Raw genomic sequence first — 27,773 nt, forward strand, 5'->3', positions numbered from 1 at the left:
CCATCCCACTGATGTTGTGTATGAGGATAGTGTCATGACGTATTCACACTGGAGCACATTCTCAGCAATAACTCAGGAATTTAGGGCGATTTCCCAGGTTAGGATTGTAACATCTCCTCTAGAAGTCTCTATGGATAGGCTCCAGAGGCAGAGGCACCATCTCAAGCCCTGAGACCCTCCACAGGCTGTGCGTTCCCAAGGTTCTGTAGCCTCTTAGTGAGAAGCTAGCAGCTCGCTTGCTCTGGGGAGGGGGCACCAGCTACCTCCATAATATCCATCAACACCCCCACGCCCCAGCCCCTCCAAACTTCAACTGAGTTGAAAGAGCCTTTGGCTCTGCAAACATCACTTCCGGCCAGGTCTCTTGGACTGACCCCCTCTAGCAAATTGCCAGCTCCCAGCCCCTCCTCTGCAGAAAACCTATCTCTGTTCCATTCCTCCATTCACCCCCTGTGGAGGGCAGAGTCTGGTGGAATGATGAGAAAATCACCAGGTACAGATTGGAAATGCTGCCCTGGGCAGGCTCCGATTCCCTGCCACCTACCTCCTTCTCTGGGGATTGAGAAGTGTCTGCTGTCAGAAGGCAGATGTGGGGGGGGCTGGCACTCCCTGTTCCCTCCCTGCCCTGCCCCAGCACTCAGTCCCAAGGATGAGACCCAGCCAGGTGGGGCACTGACTCCGAAGAGAGCTGGGCAGGGACCCTGTCCAGGCCTAGAGGTAGCTCCCGCATGGGCAGCCACAGAGCTGGGGCCTGGCCTCTCTGAGCCAGTGCATGCCTTTGGAGTCTTGACCCAAATTCCCAGGTTTGGTCCCTAGGGTGTCCACAGGATTTCCCACCTCACCTCTAAGCCACATCCAGCTCTCCTGACTCCTAACCTCCATCAGCTCAGCCCCTGAAGAGTACGGCCCCTTCATTTCTAGTGCCTGCACCCACTACCCCTGCCTGGAAATTGATCAGCCCTCTCTAGGTCTTTGATAAAGCACCCACCCCCTCTGACCTTGTCCTAGGAATTAACATTCCCAAGTTGAATCAAGGGCCTGGTGGGGCCTAATGACAAGGTTCCCCTGGACAGTGAGGGAGGAAGATGGGAAGCGACAGCTGGTGTGAGCCAGCGTCCGTGGAAGAGGGTTGGGTAGCTCTGCTCTAATCTGCTCTGTGAATCCATATTCCAAATGGGTGTCCCATCCAGGCCTGGCCCCTCCCCTGCCTTAGTATCCTGCCCCCCTCCGCCCTACCCTGTTCCCCGAACCATGCTTCCCCACACATGCCCTCAAACACAGGCACAGTCACAGCAGGTCCTTAGCCCCCAGCACCTCGTGGACTCCAGGCCAAAGAGCTAGCTCTCCCTAGAAATTTCTGTAACCCAACTTTTTTCTTTCCTACCCCCAACCTGCCTGTAGTATTCCTATGAAGGGATGGAGATCAACAATCTGCCTGTGGAGTTGACAGTTGTGTGGAACGGGCACTTCAACATCGACAACCCAGCTCAGAACAAAGGTGTGGAAGGTGGACCCCAGGGGCAGGGAGATAGGGCAGAGGGAGGGGGAGGGCCTGCATTCGAGGGCACACATTATTCCATCCCTGCCCCAGTGGTGACCCTCTCCCTCTGGCTCGGAGCTTGCCCTCTATGCAAGTGCACTGCTCCGTGACCTCTCGGGTGCAGGGCCACCATGGGCAGGGGTCCTGGGTGTGGCGGAGTGAGCAGGACTGGCCACAAGAGCCCTGATGATTCTGGAGGGAGACCCACTTCTGATTAAGTTTCGCTGCCTGGGGCCCAAGTTCTCTTTTGCTCTTCTCTGTGTCAGAATGGCTAAAGGGACACGGCTGCTTGGGTCTCATCATCCGAGGCTGGGACTGCACTCCTTGTCCACAGTCCCATCCCCTCCCGCTTCCCCTCTGCCCTTTGCCCGCAGTTCACCTCTATAAGTGCGGAGCCATGCGGGAGAGCTGCGGGCTGTGCCTGAAGGCGGACCCGGACTTCCAGTGCGGCTGGTGCCAGAGTCAGGGCCAGTGCACCCTGAGGCAGCACTGCCCCGTTCACGAGAGCCCGTGGTTGGAGCTGTCGGGCACAAACAGCAGGTGCACCAACCCCCGCATCACAGAGGTAAGCCATGGTCCTCTGGGCCGCTCCGGGTGGCCGAGCCGTGCCCTGCCATGGCCTGGGGCCTCACCAGCCATGCCCCGCCGTCGTGTCAGCCACCCCAGTGATTACCAGGGCAGGCTGGGGGCATCCTCGTTTTCCTGCCCGGCTTCTGCAGAAGCTGTGGGTTTGGTCCAGGGGTGTCTCCCTTATCAAGGAAGGTTGAACACAGAGAAGGGCTCCACTGTCCTGTTGGAGTCTCCATGTTAACAGTATCAAAAATGACTCTAAGTCCTGGCCACTCTCCCTTTGTCTCTCAGAATCTGGGTGATGAGGCTGTTAAGCTCCATCGGGGACAACCTCACCGATCATTCAGCCATGAGCAGAGGGTGCATGGGGTTCCAGGGCACAGAGCCCAGCCCTCAGGAGGTGGAGAAGGTGGAAACGGTGAGACCTTGGGACTCACTCAAAGCAAGACCTAAGCCGGTAGATGGCAGAAATGGATTTGGAGCACAGTTCAGGGGACATAGGCCATGGAGCAAAGACCAGTGAGAGGCAAGGAAGAGCTAAACGTGCCGAGAACAGGGCTTGCATCCCAGCTCTGCCAGCCAGTTGCTGGGTATCCCAGGGCTAATTTATCACTACCTTCGTGCCTCAGCTTCCTCACGTGTGCAAGGGGTCTAAGGTTCCATCTCACAGAGGAGTCACAAGGATTGTCTGAGATCCGAACCATGCAAAATGCTGGCTCTGTGCCCAGCCCACAGGGGTCTCACCATCCTCCTCCTCGTCCATCATCAACGTTGTTAAAGCTGTTGCCATCCATGTCTACACCGAGGGGTTCACTGCCCCTGGGGTTTATTTAGGCCACTGGTGTCTTCATCTCCCCACTCCCCACTCCTGGCAGAGAGACCCCTCAGGCATCACCTCCCACCGTGTTCCCCTGGTACAATAAAGAAGGGGCGTGCCTGTCTCAACAGCGCGACCCTCTGGGCCTCTAGCACAGCGTTTGTACATTATAGGTACTCAACGCCCCCTTGCTCTAGTGGCTGCTGATTTTAATAACCAAGCAGAGAGGGGCAGAGAAAAACACAGGAAAGGGAGTTCTGTCTCGCCTCCATACATAGTAAGGATAGACAGGTATGTGGCTCTGTGCAGAGTTTCACAAACACACACGTATCCAATAGCCTGACCGTGGCAGTTACCATAATAGGCCAGATGTTGGTGTGGTCCTTCACAGTTTGCGAAGCAGTTTCCTGTCCCTTGCTTTGTCCGTGCTCACAGCGACCCCCCCACATGGTTCCTGGGGCTACCACCACACAGTACCGCAGACGGAGGGGCTCCAGAGACAGATATTTGCTATCTCTCCGTTCTGGAGGCTGGAAGTTGAGACCCAGATGTGGGCAGGACCGGTCCTTCGGAGGGCTGTGCGGGAGGACCTGCCCCAGCCTCTCTCCTGGCTTTTCTCCCTGAATTTTTCTCATTGTCTTTCTGCGTGTCTCTGTCCAAATTCCCTCTTCATATGGGGACACCCACCAGCCATGCTGGATTAGAACCCACCCTAATGACCTCATTTCAACTTGATTACCTCTAGAAAGACCTTTTCTCCGAATAAGGCCACGTTTGGAGGTACTGAGCATTTGGACTTCCACAGGTGGATTTGGAGAGGACACATTTCAAGTTATAATGCTTGCCAAAGCCAGGGTTATCAGCCCCCTTTCCCAGATACAAAGAGTAATGCCCAGAGATGCTAATGCCCTCACACCAAAGCATAAATCAAACAGTCCCTGAATCCCTGGTCTCTGGATTCCTAGATTAGCGCTCTCTCTCACCACAAAGGCAAGAAACCCATAGAGATACTCCCTCACCCCTCCACTCACAAGCTGTGCACACCTACAAGGGATGGAGAAAGGCAGGTAGGGAGCTTGACCTTTGCGAGTGCGCAACCTCCTCCAGCATAGTGGCCCCACGGTGGTGGCCCTCTGTATGTGCCCCCCCCCCCTTCAGTCCCTTTGTCCTCCGCGTTCCTGGTTTTCCAGACACGGGGAGTCTCCCTCAGACTCTACTTCAGTCTCCTGCATGGGTAGGAATCTCAACAGCAGTTCTCGAGTTGGGGCAAAACACATGCATTTAACCTGGGGAAGGAGGGCACCTGAGCCCTACGCGCCCCAGTCCCCCTCCTTTACAACTTCCCCCACCCGCAGAGCCTTTAACGCAGAACCACCCCCGGGGGCCGCCACACGTGACTGCTAACCGTGTGTCTGCAGCAAACAGTACGACTCGCTTCCTTCTTGGCCTGAGACCAAGAAAATCACAGGGAGGAGATGGCAAATTAAACAAATCTCCCTGTGACGGAGGCTATTTACTGGCTCCATACTGGCGTCAGCCCTCCGGGGAGCCCGGGGAACCAAGGACTGGGCCAGAGATAAAGCTCCTTTTTCAGGACAACACTCCAGGGCTGGAATATCATGAAGCCACTCCTGCCAGGTGCCAGTGGGGCTTTGGGGACTGGCTGGACATACCCTCCGCCTTCCAGCCCTCCCTATATCTGCCCGCCTCCCTCTCACAGAAACGGCCCCTGCCTCCGAGGGGTCTGTCTTTCCACTACGGTGGGAACATGCATTTGAAAACCCTCACACTCACGTGCACGCTCACTCGTGCACATGTGCACGCATGGGTAAGAAGCAGGAAATATCTTAACTCGTAGGTGAACAGACTTCCCCAGCAAAGCCGCCCCTCCAGCCTGGTTTCTCTCACCCTCCTCCAGGGTGGAGCCCCCAGTTGTGGCCCTTGGGGGTGGAGAGAGTAGGAAACATTAAGAGGTGGGCCGTCTGGGCTCCTTCAGTTGCAATCCCATTGGTGTTGGCCAATATCCAGTTGCTGGTGTTCAGAGACACCAGGAATGGGAAATGTGCCCTTCTCTAGTCTTTCAAATGCCAGGAGAGGCTGGCACAGAATGTCTTCTGCCACTAGGGTCACTGCTGCGGGATGTCATAATTAGATCGCATGAACTGTATGGGGCACCTACCTCAAAGCAGGCCCTTGGTTGTTGGTTCCCAGCGTCAAATCATGGGTTTTTAACACCAATGGTGACATCTTGGAAGGAAAAGCCAGTCATTTTGGCCAGTATATGAGGGTAAAGTCTAAATTAATCCCATCTCTGGTAGAAACCAAGCCAGACAATGAAGGCAAAGGGCTTGTGACAAATGCTCTTCTAAATCCAGGAAGATGCTTGGGTAGTTGTGGTTTTCAGCCCAATGACAACTTGAGAGATAAATATAGTGCCATCACTGAGAAGTCCATGGGAAGTAAGACATCATCCCTGAGCTCAGAGACATAGGATCTGAAGGATGAGGAATCAGACACCAGTGATTGTTACCATGACAGTGGAGAGAGAGGGGACAACTGGTTATGGGGAAGTGACATTTGAGAAGGATCTTGAAAACTTGGTGGTTTGCCAGAGCGTGGAGGGCGGTGGGCATCAAGAGGGTTGTTCATTTGCCTTCAGAATGAAACAACACAAGCAAATGCCGGGAGGCTTTATTCCGTGACTTTCTATGAATCACCCGAGAACGGTGTATATCATGTTCCATCCCCTCATCTCTTCCACAAAATAGGAAGGTGAATGAGGGGATTTGAACACTGCTCCTAATACCACACCCAAACACGGACTTCTCTACCCGAAGTTCCTGCCATTAAGCGTCCCAGACCTGGGTGCCCTCGTGGACAGGGGCCCAACTCAGGGAATGGGGCAGAGATGGGGAAGAGCTAGAAGCCTCTCCTTGCCCCACCAGCAAGTGGGTAATGGCTCTCTCTCGGTGCCTGTCAAATTACCGCGCTTCCTCCCTCCAGATAATCCCAGTCACGGGTCCTCGGGAAGGGGGCACCAAGGTCACCATCCGAGGGGAGAACCTGGGTCTGGAATTCCGGGACATCGCCTCCCATGTGAAGGTGGCCGGTGTGGAGTGCAGCCCTTTAGTGGATGGCTACATCCCTGCAGAACAGTAAGTGGAAGCCACACGAGACAGCTCTCTCTTGTTGTTGACCCCCCTTCCCTGGCCAACAATTGACAGCCAATGGCAAAAGGTGCTAGAGACCCTTGGGGTGGGGGAGTAGAATGCCCCTAATATTCTAGTGTACTCCCCGCCCCTGAACTAGCTAGCTACCATATTGGCAAGTGTAGAAAGCGGAGGGGGACATGGGGCTGGGAGGGAAGAGAAAAGTGATCACTACCTCCTTGGGGTGTGACTGTGGGTAGTGGTGAGACAAAGCAAAATGAAACTCTGCAAGAGAAGTGTGAGTTCAGTTCCCGACCCCCTGCAGTCCCTAACTCCCCACTCATGTCCTCCAATTATGAAAGAAGCTAAACCTCTGGTCCTTTCTGTGGAGACTGAAAATGAAACCCCATACCCACTCTCTGGCCTGTGGGCATTTTGGATTGTTTTTTTCTCCATGCAGTTTGCTGGTGCCTGGAGTGGGTCATTCCATGATTGACCTTTACCTCCCAATCCACCTGTTAGAGGACGTTTGTGAGTCATGTATCATTGCCTTGGGAATAAGTAAGCACAGTTCTCCAGCCCAGCAGACTCTCCCATGAAATGTTTACCAGCACGATAGAATCTATCTTCTATGCCATCTTGCTGCCCCTCCCAGAGTGACACCTTACCACCTGTCCTGTGTGCGTGAGTTACTGACCCTTTGCAGGTCTCCCATGGGTATGTCAGTGCGGTTTACCTGTCAGCTTGCTGGTCTTGCGCAGGTTTCGTGATTCTGGAACCGTCAGTACCACCATCCTCACTTCCTCCTGATTTCCCTCCAGATCTTCCTAAAGCACTCTTAGTAGATGCTATGATAGAAGGATCTATTCTTGATAGAACTCACCTCATGGCCCGTCACTGCTTATTTGCCCAAAGATCTTTCTGTGGCTCCTTCAACTTTCTGAGTCCTTCCTAGAACAAAACCAAAAGCAAGCTGCTACTGATATATTGTGATTTGGGGAACTTTAAAGTGTCCTACTCTGGACCTGCAAAGCCAGAGAGAAAATATATTACTATAAAGTCACATGATTGAAATATTGTGGTACTAGTTAGATCAGTGGAATAAGATAGAACACCCAGGAAAAGAATCCTGATACATAAAAAGTCAGCGATGTGATAAAGGTGACATTTCAAATCAGCAAGGGAAGCAGAGATCATTCAATAAGTGGTCCTCATTAACTCCCTGAAAGAAATATACACCAGACTCTTATTTCACATTATACGCCAAAATAAATTCCAGACGGATTAATGAATTAAGTGACAAAAATAAATCTGTGGAATGACTAGAAGAAAATGCAGGTGAGAATTTATTTGATTTCAAATAAGGGAAGTATAACTGTGCTAAGCATAACAGCAAAAGAAAAAAATTATAAAGAAAAAGATCAGGGGATTGGAGTATATAAAACTTAAAATTTGTTCATCAAAAATCAAAGAAAAATATGAATGATAAACTGGGACTATTGTTATAACCAATTAGAGTTAATACATGCTTTTTCTTAACATACAAAGAGGTTCCATTAAAAAAAAAAAAAGTAAATATCAGAAAATGAGCAAAGAGCATGACTGTGCAATTCACAAAGTAGACAAAGAACCAAAAGCCATATAAAAAAGTTAAAATCATTAGTAATCAATGAAATGAAAATTAAAATAATGGGGAACAATTTTTAAAAATCAATGTCCAGTGCAGATGAGAAGCAGGAGAAATAACATATTCATACATTCATATTGAGAATGTAAATTGGGACAAATTTTGTGGAAAGAAATTTAGAAGTGTGGATTGAAAGTCTTCAGTCTGGTCATAATATTTCTAGAACTTTACTTAAATAACCAGAATGCACAAATATTTATTTGCAAGAATACTTATTTTGGCCTTATTTTTAACAGTGGAAATTTGGAAGCAATTTGTGTATTTTAAAATAGGGAATTAATCAATCCCATCAATTATTGTACATGCATAGGCAGGTAACTATATAGCCATGAAATCTGATATTACAGAAGAATCATGACCAGGTGTATACTCAAGGTGTATTAGTGAGAACATCATTTACCAAGCAGACTCGAGTTTCTAATTAATTCTATAAAAGATAAAGAAGACTGAAAACATGTACATCAAAATGCTGACAGCAGATACTTCTGGATGGTTGAAATGGGGTGGGAGGAGGTATATGTATGGCAAGTGTTTTCATATACTTTCTATCTTTTCATACACTGGACATGTGCCAGGTATGCTATCTGGACAGAAAGGCATATCTTTTTACTGGACTCTCACCCAGAAGTTCTTTTTTTTTTTTTTTTTTTTTTTTTGTTTATTTTATTTTTGGGACAGAGAGAGACAGAGCATGAACGGGGGAGGGGCAGAGAGAGAGGGAGACACAGAATCGGAAACAGGCTCCAGGCTCCGAGCCATCAGCCCAGAGCCCGACGCGGGGCTCGAACTCACGGACCACGAGATCGTGACCTGGCTGAAGTCGGACGCTTAACCGACTGCACCACCCAGGCGCCCCCAGAAGTTCTTTTTAAGACAGACACAGAACCTGGAAGCCACAAAGTAAAAGAAGGAGCAGTTTTTCCCACAGATACTTTCAAATGTTAGTGGAGCAAAAGACATTACAAAGTTGAAAGACAGACGACAGGCTAAGAGAGAATAATTGCAATACTTACTACAGACAAAAGTTAATACTGCTCATTCAGAAGCTCCCACAAAAAGACAATCCATTAGCAATATAAGGAGACAGCGTCAGACAAATCAAAGGAAAGGCTATCTAAGATTTTTTACAGCCACACACACATGCTTGAAACTATCTACATGACTGGTAATCAGGGAAATAACAACGAAAACAAAAAAGGAGATCTTTTTTCCCTATTACATCGGAAAAACTGTCAAAGGATTCATAATATCTAGCTTTGGAAAAAGAGTGAAAGAATCTCCCTCTGTTGCTTTTGACAGAAGTGCAAATTGGTAACAACCCTTTTGGACCATTATTTTCTTCTACCTATCAAACATTAAATGCCTAAACAACGACCCCGCAAGCTCCCTCCTCAGAGATTTATTCTAATAAATGTGCAATGCTTCGGGACGTATGTGTAAAAAGTTGGTTCATTTTGCAGGGTTATGTGGAGTAGGAGAAAAATCAGGATAAGCTAAATGTACATCAGGAGGAGGATAGTTAAATAAATAATGGTGCAGCCATAGTATGAAGTGCAATGAAGCTGTCAGGAAGAATACAGGAAGGCTGTACCTGACACGAGGCAAATCCACGCTGTGTCTCTGAGTAGAACGAGATGAGCTTGGAACAGTGGAGAGCCATGTTTCACTTTTATTTTAAAAATCCTGTGTGTGTTTATATATGTATGTTTGTATATAATTGGTCATGTGTATGTACATAACACTTATGTTTATGTGTGTGTGTAATATCACACATTATACACACACACACACACACACACGTGTGTGTGTATATTTGCAAATATATATATTCGGGCAAGTTGCCTAACTTTTTCTGTGCCTCAGTTTCTTCATTTGTAAAATAGAGATCTTAATTATATATTGATCTTGTACAGTGTGTGTGTGTGTGTGTGTGTGTGTGTGTGTGTATGCACACACACACTATGTGTGTTTGCATAGGTCTAGAGAAAGGTCTATGAGGATATATACATATACACCAAGCTTTTATGAGAGATTAGGAGTGAAAAAGGGACATTTAATTTTACTGTCGCACTTCTGTTTTTGAGGGGTATGAACAAATTTTGTAATTAAAACAATGAGCATTTTTAATAGGGACAAATGTGTGACTCTCCTCCATCCTTCCCCCTCCCCCCAAGCACGAGTCTCTCCATCCAGCCAAGTGGCCAGCTGGCACCGGGGGGGCAGAAAATACTCCACTGAGGCAGTCCATGCAGTGGGAATGAAATGCCCCTGAGTGAGGGTCTGAAAATTTTAATTAAGCCTGCTCCAGGGTCCCTGTCTGACATGCTGTGGGCCCTTGGCAAGGTCACTACCTCTCTGGGCCATGCCAGCGGTGTTCCCTGTGCTATTTGACTGAAACATTTCCCACCCTCTGATTCACAATTCAGTAGACAATTCCTGAACGAGGGAGTGGGTGTCTAGGGTCAGGACACAGGGACCCGGTCCCCTAGGCGCCTTACTTTCCAAGGGTCTCCAAGGAGACCCCTGTACGTTGTATTTCCTCATTTCCTGAGAACCAAAGGGGAGCCTTGCAGGGAAGAATCGGGTGTCTTTCCCCTCCTCCTCCCCTGCCCACCCCTGAGATCCTACTGCAGAGAAAAGACGTGGGTAGGTATGGGGCCCAGGGGTCACATCTGGGAGTCCTGTGACCACAGGGTCTGTCCTCTCCTCTCTGCAGGATCGTGTGTGAGATGGGGGAGGCCAAGCCGAGCCAGCACGCAGGCTTCGTGGAGATCTGTGTGGCCGTGTGTCGGCCTGAGTTCATGGCCCGGTCCTCACAACTCTATTACTTCATGGTGAGTCCCAGCCATCGGCGACCTGACCAGCACGGGCTACAGACCTCGTGACCATGGTTGTTGCCCGGCTAGACCTCTGTGGGCAGACTCCAGGCTGCTTGTGGAAGTCTGTCCTGCAGTGTGAGAGCACAGCCCTCTAAATCTGAAAGGCTGGGTCCCAATCCAAACCTGCGGTGGCTGGCCCAGCCCCAGGGAAGCTGCTGTGGCTCCCAGGCCCAGGGCCCCCATCTGGCCCAGTGGCAGCGCGGCCAGGCTGGGGTTTGAGCCCTGGCTCTGCTGCCTACTCGCTGGGCAAACTTGGGTGAGTTCCTTAACCTTCCTGTGCCTCAGTGTCTTCATTTCTAAAACGGGGTGATAATATTTACATCTACCCCATGGTATTGTTACGAAAATTACACAAAATGGCTGTGTCACCTCTCTCATTTCTTGTATGGGTTCTGTGGCAGCCAGTGTTTCTACTATGGCCTGCCCTCTCCCTGTACACGGGCACCCTGTCATTTCTATCCCAGAATCCACATTCATTCTGCCTTCCCCCCTCACCAGCACCCCTTCCCATGACCTCCTTAACCCCACCCCAACCCCCACCTCACCAGCACCCCTTCCCATGACCTCCTTAACCCAACCCCCACCTCACCAGCACCCCATCTCATGACCTTCTTAACCCAACCCCCACCTCACCAGCACCCCATCTCATGACCTTCTTTACCCAACCCCCACTTCACCAACACCCAGTCCCATGACCTCCTTAACCCCACCCCAATCCCCACCTCACCTGCATCCCTCCCCCACCTTCCTTTCCCAGGGCTTGTCTCCAGACCTCACCCTGACCTCCACATCCCCTCCAGCCAGGACCCTCCCTGGCCCTGCAGAGGCGGCCCCTGGTGAGGGGCTCTGCGGGCTTGGGGCTCTCGGGACCTCTCAGCCTTGTCATGTCCGGCAGGTGTGCGGGAGACATGGGCGTCTCTGTTGCCTCTCACGCTGCCTCATTTTCAAAGTTTTGCCATCCAGTTGATTCTCGGGTTAATGACGGCCGTGATGGGGTAGTTTCCTCATGATTCTAAGCTGCTTTTGGAAGCTGGAAGCCTGAAGTGATGGATGGGCATCAAATGCTCCAGAACAGTCCAGGGGAGCCCACTTTCCACCCTCCGCCCCTTCCTCCCTCCTCTTTCATCTGCCTCCCTCCCCCTCCTCCTTCTTTCTCCCTTCAGCTGACAACTCTTTAGCACTACCTGGCAGGATCCTTCTCATGAAATTGTTTGATAAATATTTGCTTAATTGGTTGAATTTCATAATTTAATTTGGTGGCCCCGGCTTGTGGGGGTTACAGTGATGACCCAGACCGGGCACAGCCCATCCCTCGGGGGCCTGAGGTCTAGAAGGAGAGGTATGGAGTACGTGCAGATGGGAATGGAGACGTGTGCATCAGACGCCCCTCCAGCCGGCGCCTGCGCTCTCTGCTCCCCCTCTACTCCTGAAAACCTCCCCTCCTTCTAAACACAGTTGGCTCTCACTGCACACGCAGGAGCTCATGTGGAAGAACACGCGTGTGTAATGGATGGGTTTAATGGATGCGTAGGTTTACCTGGCTCTTTAGGATCTGTACCCCCACCTTCTTCTGAAAGGTTTTGAGGAAGTTGCCAAGGGAAACCCAACACACGTGAAGGCAATCAGCGATAAGTGTGTGTGTGTGTGTGTGTGTGTGCGTGTGTGTGTGTGTATGGAGAGAGGGCATCTATACCATACATTATCTGTATGTATATACCCAGAAGTTGTTAATCCAGCAGAGTCGAGATACTGAGAGGGAGACTCAGACAACTGAGGCAGAGACGGAGACAGCGCTCCCCAAGTGTTTAGAGGTGTGGCATGGATGCCAAACTTGGGCACAAAATCCAGCTCGGAAATTACCTGGCCAAAGCAAGCGCTGGTCAGCCAGTCACCTGCCCTGCAGTTTGTTTTATGTATTGTTTATTTTTTAGAGGGAGAGAGAAATAGAGGGCGCAAGTGAGCTAGGGGCAGAGAGAGAGAGAAGGAGAGAGAGAGACAGAGAGGGGGAGAGAATCCTCAATCCTCCAAGCCCTGCTTGTGAGCCACTCCACACCTTCTCCGAATACCCAGCCCACAGCACCCATGGAACCTGGCTTACTGGGGATTCCATGGCATCTGCCTGCATGACACTCCGTGTTACCTCTTGGAGCCCCTGCTCCCTCTGTCAGACCAGTAAGTCTTTGGAGATGAAACCCCGACTGTTTATTTCTTTGTTAGCCCCCATGGTGCTTAGACAGTTCTAAACCTTCCTACATGTTGGACTCTCCCAAGGAGCTTCAAACAAAATGCTCCAGAGCCCCCCTGAGCTAAATCACACACTACAGGTGGGGCACAAAACTCTCCGGGAGATTCCAACTCAGCCCAGCCTGAGGGCCACTGGCCTAGGAGAAACAATGTTTGTAGAACAGCTGCTGTGTGCCCGTTGATATCCGGTTCCAGGCTTAATTCTTACAAGGAGCCTATGTTGTAAACATTCAAAAGCCCCTTCGGCTCTCAGGTAAGGTCAGTCTTGCCTGCATGACAGTTTCTGCCCCAGAGCAGGATGTGGTTAGATGCAGGGCATCAAGGTGAGGCTTCATGGAAGAAACTGGATGGAAAGGCAGGATAGGATGTTCCGTGTGGATCTCGAGTAGTGGGAAGCTGTTCCTGGCATAAGATAGGAGTGCACCTAAAGATGGGAAAAGAAGGGAGGGAGAAGGAAGGGGGTTGATGGCAAGGGAAGAGGTTGGGACAGAAAGAGAAGTCAGTAAACAAAAGAGCTGTTGCCACAAGGCAAGAATGCACCGGCCCAGTGGGGCCCTGGGACTTGGCGGTTTGTGAGGGACTGTGCTGATGCCACGTGTCCACTGGGGAAGATGTTCAGGGAGGGGAATGATGCTGGGGAGCTCGGTCTCCTCCCCTGCCCCTCCTGTGCATTTAAGGGCCCAGTCATTGAGGCTACCCCCAGAACTCCTCAGGGTCCAGGGAGGGAATGAGGGGCAGAGGTTCCCATGAGTCTCAACTGAGAGGTGGGAAGAGACAGAGTGACCCTCTCTCCAGCATCTCGGAGCCCTCATAGCCTCCCCACACAGCTAGGCAGCTTGCAGGTGGCCCTACTTGGGCCCCACAGAGAAGCCCGTGACTCCTCTGGGGTCCTGGGACAGCTCGGGAACCCCTTCCCAGGGGTCCTCTGGAGACATGGGGCACGCGGGGGAGCCTCTTCTTCAGGGATGCCTCTCAGGACCTGGGGCATGCTGGGGAGCCCCCTTCCCTGTGCTGAGATTGGGAGTAAGGTTTGAGTCTGATTCAGTTTCCCTCCACAAATCAGGCCAGACTCTGATGTGTGGGTTTATTCACCCAAAAGCCAAAACCCGACCGCCAAGGCCAAGGGATCAGCATCCTTGGTCTCGTCACCCGTTCTGTCCCTAGAGATCTCCACGGAGGGAATCTTTCCCTTCCCTACCTCCATCCAGGAGCCAAGTGAAGGGGTGGCAAGTAATACAGAATTTGATTTCCCGTGCAAACCCGCCGTGAAATATTTATGAAGCATGGCTTGAATAATTAATAGTTTCTCACAACTTTAAAACATGTCTCAGTATCATCCACTCCTCACCCCCGCCCCCAGCCCGCCACTGCAGAGCCAACAAGGATTACTCCCTTCCACCCCTTCTAGAACCCCACCCACTGGCTGCCAGAGAGCCTCTTCTTCCCACGTTGCTGCCACCCCCATCTGTCTTAACCTGCCTGTTTTTTTACTTTATCTCCAGGCCCCCCCTTGCCTCGCACAGACAGCGCCCTCTTTCCCTTCCAGACAGTGGGACAAAGGCACCATGTGGGGGAGGTGACTGCAAGTTACAGAACCGGAAAACCGGCAGGCCCCTTTGAGATAACTATGTTTTGATCCAGCTCCCTGATTTTGTGATCAGAGAGGTTACATGGTTTGTCCAGAATCCCACAGCATATCTGGGCAGAGCTGTTCTCCACTCTTTCCACAGCCTCACCCCACCTGTGTCCCAGTCTCCATTTGAGCCAGCAGCAGCTCCAGAATGAGGGGTTCCTTAGCATTGTGGGTGCCAGGTGCTTGGGATCTGCAGGGACCCGGTGGGCAGATGGGCCCCACGTGTGGGCCGGACACTAGGCGGTGGGCAAGTGTCCCCACGGCCCCCCCCCGCATACCTGCCAGCCTCACTGGGGCTTCTCCCCTCCTCCCGAGGTGTTAGTGAGGCCTCTCCTGGGGAGGTCGCCTTCGGGCTGGGAGCCCAGTGGGTTCAACTTTTGGTGCAGAATTCTTTAAGGGGCAGGGGAAAGCGAAATCTTCATTTAAATGCAGATACGGGCTTCTCACCTGGGACTGAGGAAAGTTTTTTTCCATTAAAATGCTAATGAAAGAGCAGAGCACAACTCCAAATCCTCAGCTCACAGGTGCCCCCTCCCCATCCTCACTCCATCCCTGACCCTTCTTCACTCCTCCCCCTGGGTTTCCCTGGGGCCCTCACCACCCATCGCTCAGGCCTCTGAGCGTTTGGACAGCTCTCTTAACAGGCCCGTGGAAGGAACAGGTCACCTTCCCAGAAGCACCCGAGACTGGAGAGGTGGTGGAGAACCAGAGCTCTGGAGTCAGATCTCAGATGTGCCACTTTTTAGCTGTGTGACCTCGGGAACTTTACTTAACATCTCTGATTTTTTTCTGTAAAATAGGTAATAATACCCACCTTGTAGAATTGACTGAACAAATAAATTATATAGAGATGGATGAAGATATAAAGCGTGCCAGTTAAAACATCAGCACATAGCAGCTGTTACTACTGTTATGAATATAGAGGTGTAAGCTCTCAGGGTCCAGAACGTCGCTTTCCCACACAAGCGCAATAAAATCTTCATGGGCTCTTTGGGAGGCCACCGTTACTGAGGATTCCAGAAGGCAGCTCCGGGGAGCGGGGTGCTGCCTCTCTTCAGACCCTGCCCCAGTTGTGTCTCAGGCCAGATCCTTTCCTGCACAGACGCTGACTCTCTCGGACCTGAAGCCCAAACGGGGGCCCATGTCGGGGGGCACCCAAGTGACCATCACGGGCACCAACCTGAACGCGGGCAGCAATGTGGTGGTGATGTTCGGGAAGCAGCCTTGCCTCTTTCACAGGTAACTCAGCTCAAGGCAGGCTTCAGGGGCCCACAGCCCAGTGGGTGGGGCCGGTGGGGCAGCCTCAGGGCAGCAGACGACCAGGGCTAACCTCCTAGAAGTGCCTTCTCTTCCCTGAGAAAGTGGCCTTTCTCTTTGAGGGAGGATTTGATGGGCGGAACTGGCTGTGGATGTTTTTGCCTCAGTCTGGAGAACTGCCAGGCACCCCATTCATGCTGCTGCCCACCATTTAGCCTTTGTGCCCCTATACCAACCGCTGTACAGAACCCTCGGGTTCCGCAGGACTCCCTGGGGAATCTAGAGCCCCTGCCTGCAGGCTAGCCTCTCTCCAGCTGCTGCAGAGCCAGCCAGGCCTGCTGAAATCTGCTAGGGGCCCCTACCCCAGCTGGCTGAGGTTCAACCTCCAAGGGCAGCCGACTTTCTCCCCCACTGATTCCACCATCCAGGCCCAAAAGGGCACACCTTCTGTAAGCCAGGAGCCTGGGGTATAGGAGGGAGGTGGGAGATTCGTCTGATGCAGGACTCAGATTTGGTGGGGACGTGACATTCTGCAGGAGAGGTTTTCCTGGGACAGAACTCTGCTGAGGGCTGTGACAGATCTGAAGTCAGGCCAATGATCAAGAAAAAACTGTTCTGACACTTGCTAAAATGGTAAGGAAGAGTTCACTCAGGATTATTGCAATAGGCGCCAAGAGTATCACAAGGGGGAAGGAAAGAAATCAGGTTTGACTCCAAATACGGCAAAGACATGGGGGGATTTATAGCCAAGCAGCATAGTGAGGGGGTCAGTGATGGCAAATTACTAAGATGAATAGGAGTAGGGAGATTCTTGCTAAATGGACTTAACAGGATTCTTGCCCAAGGCAGCCCAGGGTACTCAGGTATCAACTGGAGGGGGGTCGGGAGTTTTGACTTAGCAGGATTCTTGCTAAAAATGGGGCTTGACAGGCCCAGGACAGGGCCCAAGGATAAGGCCTTGTTGAAAAGAGGGCTCAGAGGAACCTGTCTACCGTTGGGTCAAGTCTTTGCAGTAGTGCCTGGAGCTTTATATCTGAGGCAGCGCTGACTTATTGCCTCTAAGGAGCCTGACGAACAGGGAGGGGTGGGAGGGCCCTGACCCGGACCCCTGTCCCCATCAACACCCGGAGCCCAGCTCCATGTCTGCCCTCCCTGCAGACGCTCTCCGTCCTACATCGTCTGCAACACCACATCCTCAGATGAGGTGCTAGAAATGAAGGTGATGGTGCAAGTGGACAAGGCCAGCATCCACCAGGACCTGTTCTTCCAGTATGTGGAGGACCCCACCATCGTGCGGATCGAGCCAGAGTGGAGCATAGTCAGGTAGGGGCAGCCCTGACCTCAATTTTCCTTCCTCAACTCTCAAGAGCCAAGGACAGTTCTGGGGCCCAGTTTGGCTTTGAGGACTGATGAGTGGGGGTTGACTCAGAGCACCCCCCAAATCAGACCTTCCTCCCAGGGCGCCCTCCTTCCACCGAGAACACCTCTGAATGGGACCCGGCCCCTGAGGCCAAGCTCTGACCGGCAAGAGCCCATGACCCCTAATCTGAGCATTGGTGGGTACACCCAGAGGAAATGATCCCGTCATAGTGACTGCTGAGGGGGTGCCAGTCCTCTTCCCCGGAACCTCCCTTCTGGCAAATATGGGCGATAATTCCAATCCTGCTGAGGGATGCAGGAGAAAGAGATCAGATCCAACTTCTTCTTGGCCTGCTCTTGAACAAAAACGTGCCCCGACCACCAGGGTGCAATTCAGATGTCTGTCCTCTGGGCTTCTGTAGCATCCTGCCATTCCTCTGTCCTGCTCTGTCATGACCCCGAGTTGTCTGCTTGCTTCGACCTTCCCTCTATTGCAAACTCCTCAAGGGCAGGGAGTAGATCTTGTTCCCTGCTCTTTTCCCGGGGGCCCAAAACAAGTATAGAAAGCGCATGTCCTAGGAGGGAGCCAGGTATGTGCTGTTACAGCAACACCCTCTAAGGCCACCTCTCACTCAGCCATTCGCAAGCTGACTTGTACCAGCTGCGTAACTTCCCGGCCTCCCCTCTGGAGAGATTCCCAGGGGGCTTTGGAAATTCCAGGATCCCTAGGGACCCTCCCAGTCCCCGCTTGGTGGGGCTGTGGAGTGTGGCATCTCCCTTCAGGGAGGGAGCGCTGTTCCAGTCCCTGGGGTATACATTGTAATGGGAAGGTGATGCTAAGGGCATCCTGACACCAAGGGCCCTGCTGACCATTGGGAAACTGCTGGGTCAGGGGCTGAGGTGGAATGGAACAGGCCTTGGGGTCAGAAGGAGTGGGCTCAGCCCAGCTCTGCTTCTAACCAGCCAAAATAACCAATCACCTTAAAGGTTACTTGACTTCTCTGGGCTCATGGTTTCTCCTCCATCAGCTCCCTCCTGGGGTACTGGGAGGGGTAAGCAGAACGCATACGCACAGTGCAGTGCCTGGCCCAGCTCTCTCCCACTGCCCCTCACCCAGTCCTTAGCCCTCTGCACCGTGGGCTTCAGTTCTAGAGGACATCTGGCATCAGGGAAAGGGGGAACGCATAGAGATGTGGTCTCCCTGGCTGAAGCGGGGGTCAAGGACAAGTCCAGTACAGAGAACAATCTTTTAAACTGGGGTTGAGGGGCGCCTGGGTGGCGCAGTCGGTTAAGCGTCCGACTTCAGCCAGGTCACGATCTCGCGGTTCGTGAGTTCGAGCCCTGCGTCGGGCTCTGGGCTGATGGCTCAGAGCCTGGAGCCTGTTTCTGATTCTGTGTCTCCCTCCCTCTCTGCCCCTCCCCCATTCATGCTCTGTCTCTCTCTGTCCCAAAAATAAATAAACGTTGAAAAAAAAAATTTTTTTTTAAATAAAATAAAAAAAATAAACTGGGGTTGAGCAAACTCCAACCTGGGGGCCAGATCTGGCCATCTGCCTCCTTTTATAAATAAAGTTTTATTGGAACACAGCCATGCTCATTCATATATGTTTTGTCTGTAGCTGCTTTCTCAACACAACAGCAGAGATGAGTAATTGCAACAGACCATATGGCCTGGGAAGCCTAAAATATTTACTCTCTGGCCCTTTCCAGAAAAGTTTGCCACCCCCCGCCTTACAGCCACGAAAGGCAGCCTTTGCTGAGATCGGATGTGGTTGTCCTCAGCAGTTACCTCCTAAGACCCAAACTTTATAAGCTTTAGCCGTGATTTTAAAGTAGATGATTATGAGGCACAAAGAGGGGGGAAATTGTAGAAAGCTATTCTGGGATTTGCCCCCCGAGGCCCCGGGAATCTAGGAAGTTGGTGTAGCCCTTTGCCTAGGCAAACTCTACAGCTCCCTAAGGAATTCACAGTCTGGGTTAATTCAGCTCTTCCTCATGTCATTGTCACAGAAGTAGAGGTGTTGTCCTTCCTGGCGCTCAGTAGTGGACCCTGAGTCACATTCATAACAAGAGGGAGGTTGGAGGTTTGGGGCCTGCCAGCCGGCCCTAGAGGTTTTGCTGCAGTGAACAAATTCTCCGATGGGGTGGGGCTCTGCAGAGTGAGGCTTCAGACTGCTCCCAAGAGTCTGGGCTACTAAGGATCAGTGATGGGGGGCGGGTCCGTTGGTAAAGGCGTGTTGAATTGGTGATGGAGAAGATTGGGAGATGGCCAGATAGCAGAATCCCGTTGTGGAACACCGCCATGGGCAGAAGAGCCTGTCTGGGTTTTACAGGAATCTCCCAGCATGCATGTGCACGTGTGTGTAGGCGCATGCTTGTGTGTGTGTGCACGTGTTGGGGGGAGGGAGAGGGAGCGGGGGGGGGGCAGGTGGAGGGTGAGAGGAAGCCAGGGAATAACTGGGAGTGCAGAGATGAGCAGATGCATAGAGAGGTAGAAATGAATGCGGGTGACAGAGATTCTTTATTTGCCAAGCTTGTAACTGTTGCGGATGAAATTGTAGTAATTTCTGGGGAGGAGACAGTGCTCAGACCCTGGAGGGTCTGGTGGGGGGCCTCTTGGAGCAAGGCTCTCATTAGGCCACGGCTAGTGTGAAAATCTCCCTGAGATCGGTGAGGGCTGGGGCAGACACACCAGGGGCTGCGGAGAAACATCTGGCTCCAGTCAGGAGGCTTCAGAGCCTCCACGGGTGTCCAAGCTCTCGATGAGCCCAGTGCTGGACAGCCGCAGACATCTGGTTATCACTGTCGTCCCCTTGGCTGCTGAGAGCTCATCCTTATCATTATTCAGTCAGTTTGTCATCATTGTCCCTGTGAACATTATCACGCCTCCTGGCTATCATTGTCTTTAATGTCAGAGCTCAGCCTGATTGATCATCATCATCTTCAAGTGCCTTTGCTATTCCTATCCCCGTGTTGACACGCCTCCTCCTTTCTTCCCCGGGCAGTGGAAACACACCCATCGCCGTATGGGGGACTCACCTGGACCTCATACAGAATCCCCAGATCCGTGCCAAGCATGGAGGGAAGGAGCACATCAATGTGAGTCCAGGGTGGGCAGGGAACACGGGCAGGGAGCATGAGCACCACTCAACATGTCCTGACGGGACCCAGACACCCTGGAGCACTGGGACGATGGGATGAGGGAGCAGACATGAGGGCATTTTCATACCTTGGGGTACAGGCATGGAAGAGCAGTCACTTCTGGGGGTTCTGGGGTTTCATATCCTCATTCCTCCACCTTTCAGACCTCCGGTGCTGCCCCTTAGCTTAGAGATCCCCTAGTCACTGCCACACCCGCTGTGGACAAAGCAGATCTAGATGTCACTGCAGAGTCTACTGCTTGAGTGCCCAGGTTGTGTGGTCGTGGCTGCGGAGGGGTGGCGGCCCAGGTCAGCGCCATGCTGTTTGATGGCACTGGGGGGACCCTGGTGGGTGTGTTGGGGCTCTATGGGTTCAGGCGCTGCGTAAGTCCCCCTTTCTGGCTCCTCCAGCTCTGTGAGGTCCTGAACGCCACTGAGATGACCTGCCAGGCTCCGGCCCTCGCTCTGGGGCCCGACCACCAGTCTGACCTGACCGAGAGGCCTGAGGAGTTTGGCTTCATCCTGGACAACGTCCAGTCCCTGCTAATCCTCAACAAGACCAACTTCACCTACTATCCCAACCCCGTGTTTGAGGCCTTCGGGCCCTCAGGAGTCCTGGAGCTCAAGCCTGGCACTCCCATCATCCTGAAGGTAGAGTGAGGTGGTGGGCGGGGGGTGGGAAGCCAGGAGGCTGCTGCATGGAATGGGGATGCTTTTCAAGTGCCAGAGAAAGGCCAGAAGTCATGGGCTCTGGCCCAATTTCATGACCGCTGTCCCTAGCGGAGGTTGTGTTATAGTCCAGAGCGTGGAAAAGACTGCCTCCGAGTTTGTATTGGGAGGCGAACTCTCTTTACAGGCTGTAGAGACCTGATCGGGGCAACTGGACCCATCCTGGCCATCTGCCTCCCAGGCTTCCTGTGTCCCCCGAGTCCAGGACCTGGGAGGTCAAAGGCGCACACTGCTTCCTCCCGTGTAGCCCTTTGCAAACCACAGCATAGGGTTTCTTTGGAGCATGGGTAGCAAATTAATTTTAACTCCTGTGACAATTTCAATCAATTGGTACCGATTGACTGTAGCTCTGTGTTGAGAGGGATTCTGAGGCTGCACTCGGATGAGCTCAAAAGAGTGCCCCGATCACTGACTCCCCACCGAGGAAAGGGGAATGGCAGTGTATGTGCCACAAAGCTTTTGCACTTGTTGTGGAAGGTGGCCTCTCCACCAGCTCGCCAGCAGGATGGGACCTCTGGGTGGGAGACGTGGCAGCCAGCCAGGAGCTATGATGCTGACTCTGGGGTGGGAACCGAGGCTCTCCTGTCCCTCCAGGGCAAGAACCTGATCCCACCAGTGGCTGGGGGTAATGTGAAGCTGAACTACACCGTGCTGGTTGGGGAGAAGCCGTGCACGGTGACGGTGTCGGATGTGCAGCTGCTCTGCGAGTCCCCCAACCTCATCGGCAGGCACAAAGTGATGGTGAGGCCGGCGGGGCCCCGATCTGGATGGGGCGGGCACTTAGGGATGCGAGAGTGTGAGCGGACCGGCTCCATGCTGGGCTGCCAGGGCTTTCCGGGAGGCGATTCTGGCCCTCTCAGAACTTCCTTCGTGGCCACCCATCACCCCTTGTTCCTTCTCTCTGTCATGCTTCCCACCTCCTTCTTGTGCATTGTCATTCTTTCCTGACACTGGTGCTACAATAAAGGCCATGCAAAACAGCTCTAGGGATGTGCTGCATGGCCTGTTACAGGCTAGAGACCCTTCCAGGAGAGCACCGTTGTTGGCCCCAGGAGGGCCATAATATGCTCTGCCTCAGTCTTCCAATCCTTATGATGGGATGAATCTCAGGGAGCGGTCATTGAAGACGTGTCAGACTTCTTTAGGTCCCAGTCGTGGGCTGTTTCCTTAGGAAGATGGACGACATTAGTCCCGGCTGAGGGAATTTGCAGCTTCCCGTCTGCGGGGGTGGCCTGCTCTGAGCCATCCGGACCCGTCCCCAGGCCCCCACACACCCTCTCCTCTGTTCCAACCCGCGGCGGTTTTCCTCCCTCGAGCCCTTTCCTTCATCCTGCCCCGGGGCTGCTTCCCCGGGGTGCTCCGTGCCCGCTCCCAGCTTCCTCTCGCGTGCTGTGCCCCCAGGCCCGAGTCGGTGGCATGGAGTACTCCCCGGGGATGGTGTACGTGGCCCCGGACAGCCCGCTCAGCCTGCCCGCCATCGTCAGCATCGCCGTGGCAGGCGGCCTCCTGGTCATCTTCATCGTAGCCGTCCTCATCGCCTACAAACGCAAGTCCCGCGAAAGTGACCTCACGCTGAAGCGGCTGCAGATGCAAATGGACAACCTGGAGTCGCGTGTGGCCCTGGAGTGCAAAGAAGGTACTGGAGGACCGGGGACCATCCCCCCACCCCAAGTCTGTGCGCGTGCGCCTCACACAGGGCAGCGGGCTGGGCACCTGCAGGCCGCACTGGGGGCCGGGTGTCTAACTCCGCTCTCCGAGCCTGTATCCAGACAGATCCCTTATCCCAGCAGACCCACCCCTTCCCGGGCGAGGCCGCCCTCCCCTCCCTCCAGGTGCCCCCTTCCCCTCTTTCCCCAGGTCAGGCTGGGATCATCCTAAGCTCCGTGAGAGCAGTTTCCAGCTCAGAATCCTGGCCGCCGGGGTTTTATGCTCTCCTGTTGGGGACACCTTGGGGTGTCTTGACATGACACATTCAGCAACCTGCAGCTCCCTTCCTTGAGGAGGAAGGTACGGCTGTAGGGCTGATTTGAGATGTAGAAGGAAGAGGGTTTCCCAGCCTGTGTGTTTAAAAATTACCAACACCGCCATGATGTGAAATCAGCTGCGCTAAATCCAAGAAGGAAATTTAGGAGTCAGACTCTTGTCGCCTGCCAGATATCATGATATCATTTCGTGAGTCACCCTGGGAGGGTCTGAGTGGATTCTTTGCCGTGGATTTATTCTCCGAGCCAATCCGGCCTGTACCTGGGGCTCTCCCATCCCCACTAGGGAAGCCGCAGCTCCCTCTGATGGGGAAGTGGATCCATCCCGTCCCCTCAGTACATCCTTAGCTGTCAACACTGGCATCTGCCTTGTGGGACTGTTAATTACTGCCTTTTATTATATTTACGCTGCTTAATTTTTTTCTCCGCAATGTACTCTTCCCTCTAATTAGGTGTAGTGATTAGAATCTCTTTTATGTGTGGCAGGCACGAGGCTTTGAATGTTGGAGGCGCTTAGTGACTTGAAGGAAAGCTGCAGACAGATTAAAAAACCACCTCCCTCCTTCTCCTCTCCGCCAGCTGAGCACCCCCAACGGGGAGCGGGCAGAGAGGGGAATGTGAAGCCAGGTTCCTCTCAGAAAGTTCTGGAGAAGGAGGAATTAGCAGTCAGGGAGTCCAGCCGAAGAGGGTCAGCGGAGGCGCCAGGAGAGGGCCTTGGCTTCTGGCTCGGGAGAGAGCTCTCCTGTGTGAGTGAGACGAGAGAGGTGTAGAGCAAAGTACATGGAGATTCGCCATGGAAGTATTCGTCGGGGGTGCCCAGAGCTGGCTCTGGAACATGTAAGGGGCAGCTTGGGTTCAGGGAAGGTGACTCCCCAAAGACTTGAGAGTAAGCCGGGACGTCACCCACACGCAAACCCAGGCCCTGCGCTGGCCTGGCCTCTTGAGACATAAACACACACACGCGTGCTTACACGGCCACAGCAACTCACTGACACGCACACACACCCAGACGGTCACTCACGCACTCACACACACACTCACTAATGCCCACGCACACATTGCACACATTCCCACAAACACACACGCGTGCCTCACTCAGGACATACATGAATGTTCACCAGTGCTTTCGGTGACAGCACGTGCCAGACGTCTTACCGAGTCCTCCTCCTGCACACGTGTGCACACACACTGGTGTGAGTTCTACTTGGAGGCGTTACAGTTGCTCTGCCTTCGGAGTCGTTCGCCTTGGCAGGCCCCCCCCCCCCCCCCGTGTCAGTGTGACCAGGGGTGCGGACGGAGAGCAGTGCAGGGGAGGTCTGGAGCAGCCTCTCCAGGGGCCCGGGTGGGGTCCTCACGATTCTGTCAAATGAGAAGCAAATGAGAAGCCTCGAGGCCTGGAGACCCAAGGTCCGTGGGCCCAAGTTGGCACTGTGGGGTGCAGTGGGGCCCCCGTCCACAGTGCCTGGGGCAGCCGTGTTGTGTTTGTGTCGTGTGATCAGTAGAGCCCACAGAATACTGTTTTCCCATTCTTGTGTTTATGGAAATTGTAAGAAGTATCGTTTCATCAGTGCCCACTGGCTGTGTTAATCCATGCTGGTTGTGTGTGAACGTGCGTGTGTCTCACGCATGCATGCACGCGAGTACGTGTGCGTGTGCCCTGGAGGAAGATGGAGCAGGGGGACATTTCTGACGGCCATCCCAGGGCAGAGGGTGGCCTGGGAGGAGGGCTGTGCTCAGGACAGAGTGTGGCCGCAGCTTTGGCGCTATGTGACCACCTGGGCCGTGTGCTAGACTTCCTTGGGGGCAGGAAGGAAGGGCATCTTGCAGCTCCATGACCATCTGGAGGCCTGAGCTGCCTCCACAGACAGCAGTGCCCACATGCAGACCATAATTCACCGTGGAGTGGCATCACCTTGAGGAAGGAAAGACAAAGATACACCCTGCATATCTATCCAGAAGGAATACAGTAATGTGGCAGAGCCTTCGTCTTGGCCCCATTGGGTGGTTTGTGGTGTGAAGGCTCCAGTGAGCTGCGTGGCCCAGAACTAGGACTGCAGAAGAAATTGTTTTTCACTTTTATAAGAAAGCCCACTATAAAACGCAGAATTAGGAATAGACCCTCCACCACTGGAACCTCTCCCCTCCCTCCCCCGTCCTTTGACGTCCCCCCTACCCCCCAGCATATTCTGTAAACCAAAACCATTCAGGCCCCAGCAGCAGGACAAATCTGTGGACAGCCACCCCCACCCATGCTTTGGAAGGGATTTGGCCCAAGACAAGCCTCCTTGTGACACATTCTATCTCTCCTTCCTATATCATTCACCCCAGCTACTTAAAACATCCCACGTTATTCCTGCACACCTGCAGCCTATTGCCCGTGTCTCCTAAAGGCCTGGGTGAGGGTTCTGAGCCTCAGACTCGAGGCCCACCCCAGCCAGCAGTCTCACAGGCTTCCCTTTGTACCAGCTTTTGCCGAGCTGCAGACGGACATCCATGAGCTGACCAGTGACCTGGACGGAGCTGGGATCCCCTTCCTGGATTACAGAACGTACACCATGCGGGTGCTGTTCCCAGGGATTGAAGACCATCCTGTGCTCCGAGACCTCGAGGTGAGAAGTAGGACCCGTAACCAAGCCTTCCCCATCAAGGTGCTAGTGCAGAGAAAGGTGTCGGTGACCTGCAAATGCAGCCACCTCATCGGGAGGTGAGAAAGCTGAGGCCAGGGAGGGGATGTGACTTGCCCAAGGCTTCCCCCTACCCCCCGCTTGTCAACGGCAGCCAGCCCGTCCCTCGGGAGGAAATGGGGCCGAGCCAGGGAGCCATCTGAGCAGAGATGGGAGTAGATTTGGGTTCTAGGGGTCATGGAGCCCTTGAGAATTGAATGGAAGTTGAAGAAAAACTGTACATATACACAAAAACAACACATCTGGCAGCTAATGTAACGAGCTCATGGACTCCTGTTTAGGAAACTCCCATGATGTAAGGGATTTCACCACATAGTTGGTGCTCAATAAATACATGTGGAAAAAATAAGTGATGTGCTGGGAAGGGGGGGTGGAAGCGTGAATGATAAGAATATAACTGTCTTTTATACCAGCAGGACCTCATCTTTTGAACATTTTATCACTTCCTGTCTAGCATAGTATCTGGCTTATGCATATATTCATACTGTGCTTTGTTCCGAAAGGGATTTCGGATGACTTATCAAGATAAATACCAGAGAAAAGTGAAAAATATAAATGAGGAAACCAGGGCAAAATAATAATCATAAGGCATAATCGCTGTTAGCAGGCTGCCGACTAAGCTCCCGGTCCAGTTGTAAGTACTTCGTACGTGTGTGCGGATTTACTATCTCACAAGCAGTCGGAAGAAGTCGCGCTTCTTTGAGAGGCAGCAAAACTAAAGGCACAGAGAACTCCGGGGCCACGCAGCTGGGAGGGGGTGGCACCAGGATTTGAGTCCTACAGTTAGACTTCAGGGTCTGTGCTCCCAATGATGAGTCTTTGCACATCACTGTCGTGCCTTCGGGCTCTGGATACTTATTAGGACGGATCAAAACTCTCCAGGCAAAGCAACAGTAGAGATTAAGGCTAATTCCAAGACTTATGTCGTGCATAACATAACAACAGACGCCTCGCTCGGGGGTTGCACAGGTTTGCAGGTACCAACCCCTGCGGGAACATCTACACGGTTGTTCAAGGGGGTGGAGACGCTGTGCGTCTCTACAGAAAACACAGCAAGTCCCCAGGGACTTTGGGGCCCATATGCATTTCTCCATAATTGTTGAATAAATTGTGTGCCAGTGTGTGTGTGTGTGTGTGTGTGTGTGTGTGCACGTGTGCACACTGCTATAATGAGGGCACAGTCACTTCTGTCTGGAGGAGGGTCCGCTCCGCTCCTCAGTGGATAGATACCAAGAGGCACTTCCAAAGGCCGTAGGTGGTAGGCTCTGTGTCCTCACTGATAACGCACCTCTGCTCCGTGTGCACGTCTGCTCTTGTGTGGACACGTATAAGGTATACAGGTGTGTCGTATAAACAAATGAAAACATCGGCTATATCATGATACGCTCTTCCTTTTCTTGGTCTCACCCTTCTTTCTAAATGAATATTATCTTGTTTATTAATGTGTTTACTTGTTTACAGTTCATATCTCTGTAACCCCCTCCCCCCACACAGGCTGCATTCGAGCAATAACCGTGTTTATTTTATAGACGTTAATACCAGAACACCAGGTGGCACCAATTTGGTGAATGAAAGAAGTCACTCTATAGCCTAAGACATATAAAATCCACAATTGTTTATGAAATTAAAGCACCATGCCTATGAGTTGACATTTTAAAAGGATGTAGGTCTTAGATCTAGCAAAATAAAGTATTATAGTTGACATATGGCTCTGGTAAGTTAACAAATAATTGTTTAAAAATATCATTTGGGGGCGCCTGGGTGGCTTAGTTGGTTGAGCATCTGATTCTTTTTTTTTTTTTATCCAAGTTAGTTAACATGTAGTGTAATGATGATTTCAGGAATAGAATTTAGTGATTCATTACTTATATACAACACTCAGTGCTCATCCCAACAAGCGCCCTCCTTAATGCCCATCGCCATTGAGCCCTCCCCCCACCCAACACCCCACCAGCCGCCCTCAGTGTGTTCTCTGTATTTCTTATTGTTTGTCTCCCTCTCTGTGTTTATCTTATTTTTGCTTCCCTTCCCTTATGTTCATCTATTGTGTTTCTTAAATTCTGTATATGAGTGAAATCATACGATATCTGTCCTCTGCCTTGG

At 52.4% G+C, this 27,773-nt stretch overlaps 1 protein-coding gene across 1 annotated transcript in view; it reads left to right on the forward strand.

Annotated features, from left to right (window-relative positions):
- PLXNA4 (plexin A4) overlaps window positions 1-27,773 on the forward strand; it is a 369,863-nt gene that overhangs the window by 293,468 nt on the left and 48,622 nt on the right. Inside the window, exons 10-20 of the mRNA XM_025929240.2 lie at window positions 1,402-1,498; window positions 1,915-2,105; window positions 5,931-6,082; window positions 10,480-10,597; window positions 15,622-15,758; window positions 16,935-17,099; window positions 20,141-20,234; window positions 20,687-20,926; window positions 21,599-21,745; window positions 22,406-22,640; window positions 25,453-25,595. Coding sequence (XP_025785025.1) covers window positions 1,402-1,498; window positions 1,915-2,105; window positions 5,931-6,082; window positions 10,480-10,597; window positions 15,622-15,758; window positions 16,935-17,099; window positions 20,141-20,234; window positions 20,687-20,926; window positions 21,599-21,745; window positions 22,406-22,640; window positions 25,453-25,595 — 1,719 coding nt within the window. The remainder of the gene's footprint in view (window positions 1-1,401; window positions 1,499-1,914; window positions 2,106-5,930; window positions 6,083-10,479; window positions 10,598-15,621; window positions 15,759-16,934; window positions 17,100-20,140; window positions 20,235-20,686; window positions 20,927-21,598; window positions 21,746-22,405; window positions 22,641-25,452; window positions 25,596-27,773) is intronic.

Source organism: Puma concolor, chromosome A2, assembly GCF_028749965.1.
Source record: "Puma concolor isolate L17-30 chromosome A2, mPumCon1.1.hap2, whole genome shotgun sequence".
Classification (NCBI taxonomy): domain Eukaryota; kingdom Metazoa; phylum Chordata; class Mammalia; order Carnivora; family Felidae; genus Puma; species Puma concolor.